A 6,086-nucleotide genomic window follows, 5' to 3' on the forward strand; every position below is an offset into this window, starting at 1 on the left:
TTTGTCATAGAGCTTTTATCCATAACATAACACAAATAGGAAAACATATCACAGTTTAAATATGAGTCACAGTGTCCACATCTGTCTAAAGTTACAGGAAGGAAAATGTTTTGTACTTTTAATGAGAAGATCATAAAAAACCTCTACAGTGTTTGTATTATTTAGGCTGTTTGGTGATTTTACACTTCATGACTTCTCTATGCATTGAAAAGCTCATATCAACATCAGACTTGAACTATTCCACATTTAATCCCATTGCAACCAAACAAACAATTCATTATGATTTCACATGATTTTTACTGCATCACTGTGGAACTGGAGGGAAATTATACTCAACTTTTCATGCTTTTGATGGAACAAACATGAAAATAGTACTTTCTATTGATCACTCCCATAAAATCCTAATACAATTAATGAAAGTTTTCATCTGGACAAGTTCAAGGGGTGTAAAAACTTTAGCGAGTGGTGTCACACTTTAAGGAAGAGAGGTTTCATGTTGTGGGTCTAGGAAGCGGTCCAGCATCTTCTGGATGTTCTGGAAAGCATCTCTGCCAAGGTAGTCCACCTGTCCTGCCTCCCACATTCTGCGATGCTCTGCCTCTCTTTCTTCTGCCTGATGAAATGAAACGTGGCAGAAACAACAAAACCTTATCAGGTTTTCTTTAACAGGCTTTGTTATGATTGAAAGAACAGAATGTTTTCTATGAAGAAAAAGTCCTCTATTTTGGAGGCTTATTATTTCTCCTGTTTTCTTTTTCTTTAGAGCTTAAAGTACATGTTGGTTTCTGAAAAAAATAATGTGAAGTAAAGAATCTTTTCAACTCAATCAATGTTTTCAGCTCATAAAAACTGAGAATCAATTAGACTGCTTCATTTCTTTCTTCAGTTTCAGTCACTAGCTCTGCTTGTCTAATTTCACTGGAGTGCAAACAATACATTGGGCTTATTATTTATCCTGATTCAGGCAGTCTGTACTTGTACCACATTTAGTAAAAACAGGTGATGATTTTTTATTAGTAATACAGTAAAAGATTGTTTGACAGGCTGAGTTTTGTTTCTTTATTGATTAATAAACACAATTTTCTCCCAAAAGTGATCAATTTCAATTCATCTGACCTGAAATGAACTCAACTCAACTGATTTGATCTTAACTGAATTAAACTTAATTGAACTGACTTGAACTAAACTTAGAATAATTGAACTGAATAGTATTGAACTGGGGCTGCACAGTGGTGCAGTTGGTAGAGCTGTTGCCTTGCAGCAAGAAGGTTCTGGGTTCAATTCCCAGCCTGGTCTTTCTGCATGGAGTTTGCATGTTCTCCCTTTGCATGCTGGGTTCTCTCTGGGTATTCCGGCTTCCTCCCACAGTCCAAAAACATGACTGTCAGGTTAATTGGTCTCTCTAAATTCTCCCTAGCGGTGTGTGTGTGTGTGTGTGTGTGTGTGTGTGTGTGTGTGTGTGTGTGTGTGTGTGTGTGCATGTTTGTTTGTCCTGTCTGTCTCTGCGACAGACTGGCGACCTGTCCAGGCTGACCCCACCTCTCACCAGGAACGTTAGCTGGAGAGGCACCAGCAACCCTCCTGACACCACCAGGGACAAGGGTGTTATAAAATGGATGGACGGATGTGAAATTGGATTGAATTGAATTTAAATAAACTGAACTGAATTCAGTTGGATTTGATTGAATTGAAAAGATACAAAGATAGAAAATGGACCTGTATGTCCAGTAAACAGTCTCGGGAAGACTTCAGTTGTGAAAGATGTGGAAAGTAAAATAAGTTTCCATACCGGCTGAGCGTCTCCATCTGCACTGCCTTTCCTGTCCTCCGTCCCTTCAGCTCCAGCTCCAGGGGAGTCGCTGACCTCTGCTGTCTCTGTTGATGGAGACTCTTTCTCTAGGACTGGTGATTCCTGCTCTGGAGTTCTGTCTGTGTGAGGAGCCTTCAGATATTGAAGCTTTGTTACTAATCAGTGCACTTAAAATCTAACAAATCTCCCATAAAATTGAAATTGAACTGAAAGTGACAGAAATGTGATGTAGCTCAGAGCACCATACAGATAACAGACTGTTACTGCTGGAAGATTGTAGTAAACGCAGTGAAGCAGAGATCCTGATCTGCTGGAACTAACAAGAGCCACTTGGCCCATCTAATAAGCAGTCATCATAATTACCATAATATATTCCAAACATAAGTAGCTATGCTAATACGGCCTTTCATTCTGCTAATTAATAGTTTTATCAACAAATATTTTAATGACTACTCACAGAAAGAGCATGAAATTAAACAGAGTCAAAGGAAATGAAGTGCTCTCATTTCAGCTTCTCTCTTTTCTATCAAGGTCCCAGGAGATCACATTCATGAGGACTTAGTCCCGTGTTTTTCACACTCATTGGCTTTTCTATGAGGTAAACCTTTTCAATTATGTGTCAATTTTAATAGTTTTGGTTATTCACATTTCATCAACTCAAAGCAAAGAGGCATTTAGACACACTGAACAAGACTTGTTGAAGTTCAAAGTGAGAATCAGAGAAATTTAACATCTAACTCAATTAGAATTCAGTTCAGTTTATTTCTAAAGCTCCAACTCAAAACAAATGTCGTCTTAATGCACAAAAATATATTTCAATTCAACCACAACCCTAGACATCAAGCAGTACAGTAATTAATTATCTGTGAGGTTTTCAGAGCAACAGCTGTGTGTGTAAAAATGACTTATGTTATTTTAATATTTTTAAACAGATTTGTAATGATATAGCAATCAGGATTGTTGTTTGAGTGTCAAAAGCAAGCTTAACAGTTTTACTTTCACAAACAAACAAATACAGCTTTTGCTGTAATGCTGCACCTGGTAAATATTTGATAAATACAAAACCTATCTTTCATAAATGAAAGAAACCCAAATTCTTGTCTGTAGTGTGTTGTTTTAACTCAAAGAGCTTTAAAAACCCCGGGGGAATTTTAAATTTAACCATCCACCATCTGCCCTGTTAGAAAATGTCAATAGGGTTAAATTTCACCTTTTACTGAATATATAGGAGCTTTGATAGTTAAAGGGATTTTTCAATAACTGCATGACCTGTAAGCTACCAGTTCAAGGTGTGTCAAAAACTTTTACTCCACGTATAGTGACTTCCAAAGTTGTCAAATCAGATTTAAGTTTTGATTCAGTGAATACAGATTCTTACAGTGCTTTTCAGAGTTGATGTAGGTCAACAACACGGAGCTTTCATCTCACCTTCATTTCTTCAGTGTGTGAGTGAAGACTGTTGGAGGATGGAGAAAAATGTGCAAGCAGTGAACTGGAGCTGTCCAAGTTTCCTGTAAATGGCATTTTGACCTGTTGTTCTTGGAACTGGAGAAAAAAGAAAGCTTGTTGTAACGTCATGTTGGTATGGAAGCCCATTTCCGCCATGAAAAAAAAAAAGACCAACAGGAAGTCATAATTTCGACTTTCAAAGTCATAATTATGAGATTCAAAGTTCAAATTTAAAATTCAAAATTGTTCAAAATTCAAGTTCAAAATTCATTACTGTTCAAACTTTACCTTTAATAACATAAAGTTACCTAATTTTTAAAGTGCAATCAGTAATACTTTTATAACAAATTTATATCAGCAATGATTTCTTCGTTAATGTCAAGTTGTCATAACAAATACATTTTGAATTATGTCAACTTTGTATTAAAAGTGTCATAATTTACCGAATGACTGTTTATGACAACAGTCATAAATATTCATGAAGACTTATTGATGTTCATGACAGGTGGTATGTCATGTTTATGACAGTGTCATGATAGTCTTATTCACCCCCCTTCAAATAAAGTGTTACCAAACACTGCAATTTCAAACAGAGAAAAATGAGCAAAATGCATAAAAGAAAAGAGCTGAGCAATAAAACAGTAAACAGTTTCGGTACCGGTTGTTTGGGTCTTCTTGGAGTGGGCTGAGTGTCTGGAGCAGATGGTGTGTGACTGTGATATTCCTTCCACCACAGAGACTCAAACTGCTCCATACTCTGCGAGTGGCAGCCATCCCTCTGTGGGCTCCATGGCTTCATGGCTCCTGCAAAGTGGACTATCTTTGCCTGGGGGCCAAAACTACAGGAAGAACAGCAACATGTTCAATACACTAGTCAGTGGGAAGCAGATTGGAGTCACACAGTTAGCCAGAAGTCATTTTTTCATATTTTCACCATCACACAAAGTTCAGGCTGCAGCTAAAGAAATAAATACTAAAGTTTTGTTACAACTGTTAAGAGCAGCAGCATAACATCCCCACTCACTTTATCATTGCTTAAAACTCTATTTATTTCAATAACTCAACACAAATAGATGGATGTTTTCAATCCTATGTATCTTGTTTACATCTGTACATTTTGAGGATATTCTACCTGAAACTAATAAAACTAATAAAACATGACATTTATGGTCATTTCTAATAATAATTTTTACTTTTTGAGTTTCAAAAACTTGGAATGTAAATTAATATATTAGGGGTTATTGCAATAGCATCCAGGTGGCATGTTATGCTTCCTTGAACAGGTTAGGATGTATAGTATGTGTATAAAACACATCCTACACATTTTTTGGACAAAATCATTCTTTGATATTGAGATTTTAATCTGGTCAGTTCTGTCAATTTTGATCTCCTTCCAGAATAAGACTCTTATCACTTTAAATCCAAATAAGCTGCTGGCCACGCCCCCAACTCAGCATTTACATTGCCACAGATGTGAAACTATACAGCTGTATGTCTTTGAAAAGCAAAAGTTGAGCCTCCTGCACAACCAACAAGAATGCAGAAAGTGATTTCTGGATGGTAAGTCAACAACAAAACACTTGCATTTTCCAGCAGCTATTGTACAGATCCATTATGTTCCAGATGTTTCTGAAATGGCTCTGAAATGTTTTCCAGACACCAAGAAAACGTTCAATTATGGCCAAAACCGTCTAGGCTACCAGGGGAATTTTATAACAGCCAAGTTTGTTGCCGACACACTCACTGCTGGAAAGCTGGGAGGTAGGTGTACACAGAGCTGGCACACAGGTTGTAGATGAATGGCAGGCGTTTACTGATGTCTTCCACACTCCAACTGCTGAAGAATGAGTTTAGGAGGCCCTGATCTCCTCCTGATAATATATAAGAAAAAGAAATTAGTAAAATATTAATTTGTTCTTACTTGACAGATTTGTCTCTCTGATCGCTGTGATTTGGGGTAAAAAAAAAGAAGGAATCTCAGCTCATCCTGTCATCCTGTCACATTAATCCCACTCCCAGCTGACTGAAACAAATCCAGGTTTTATTGCAACTCTGGTAGACAGCCGGAAAATCTGATGAGACATTTAAGTGTAAATTTAAGCAATGAATGAATCATGTTACTTCCTAAGATCTCTCTTGACTTTACATTAGCGTATTCAGTTGAGACATCAGTCCTCAAAGCAATCAGCCTTCTACTTTTTTCTTGCCTGCAGCTCAAACATGTTGTGATGCATTACCATCAAAGCTGCCGTGTTGCAGGGCGTGATCCAGCAGGCTGGTGTAGGTGATCTTGGACGGTCTGAAGACAAACACGCCAGAATTAAAGCAGTCGGGCCAGCCAGGGTCAGGAGCGGCTGACAACTCGTCCCGTTGGAACAACTCATCCACATTGCACAGGATCTGAGAAGGGACAGTGTGGGAAAATTTTTAATGTTACTCTATATTTTCATTCATAACTGAATAAAAACTGTTGGACCACCTGTGAAGCTGTCAGGTAGATTCCAGATTCTCTGGTGCTAAACAACTAAAAAAAAAAAAATCATGGCGGGCAGAGGGACAGATGGATGAGATTCTCCTTAAGGCTCTGGATCAAGGGTGGACAGTCCTGGCCCTCCAGGGCCGGTGTCCTGCCACTCTTAGATGTCTTCCTGGTCCAACACACTTGAATCCAACAGCTGAGTCACCCCGACAGTGCAGTCAGGTTCTCCAAGGCCCTGCTAGCGACTTCATTATTTGACTCAGGTATGTTGAAGTAGAGATACATCAAAAATTGCAGGAGACAGGCCCTCCAGGCCTGGAGTTGCCCACCATCTAAACCAGTGTTTCT

The 6,086-nt window shown here is 38.3% G+C and overlaps 1 protein-coding gene across 1 annotated transcript in view; it reads right to left on the reverse strand.

Annotated features, from left to right (window-relative positions):
* gyg2 (glycogenin 2) overlaps positions 1–6,086 on the reverse strand; it is a 14,335-nt gene continuing 8,249 nt past the window's right edge. The window contains exons 4-9 of the mRNA XM_015019921.1: positions 5,497–5,659; positions 5,004–5,130; positions 3,918–4,098; positions 3,239–3,355; positions 1,790–1,942; positions 1–613 (exon numbers count right to left, since the gene is read on the reverse strand). Of these exons, the coding sequence (XP_014875407.1) occupies positions 476–613; positions 1,790–1,942; positions 3,239–3,355; positions 3,918–4,098; positions 5,004–5,130; positions 5,497–5,659 (879 nt within the window). The 3' untranslated portion in view covers positions 1–475. The remainder of the gene's footprint in view (positions 614–1,789; positions 1,943–3,238; positions 3,356–3,917; positions 4,099–5,003; positions 5,131–5,496; positions 5,660–6,086) is intronic.

Source organism: Poecilia latipinna, unplaced genomic scaffold, assembly GCF_001443285.1.
Source record: "Poecilia latipinna isolate Pla-1442-1.1 unplaced genomic scaffold, P_latipinna-1.0 Scaffold2507, whole genome shotgun sequence".
Classification (NCBI taxonomy): Eukaryota; Metazoa; Chordata; class Actinopteri; order Cyprinodontiformes; family Poeciliidae; genus Poecilia; species Poecilia latipinna.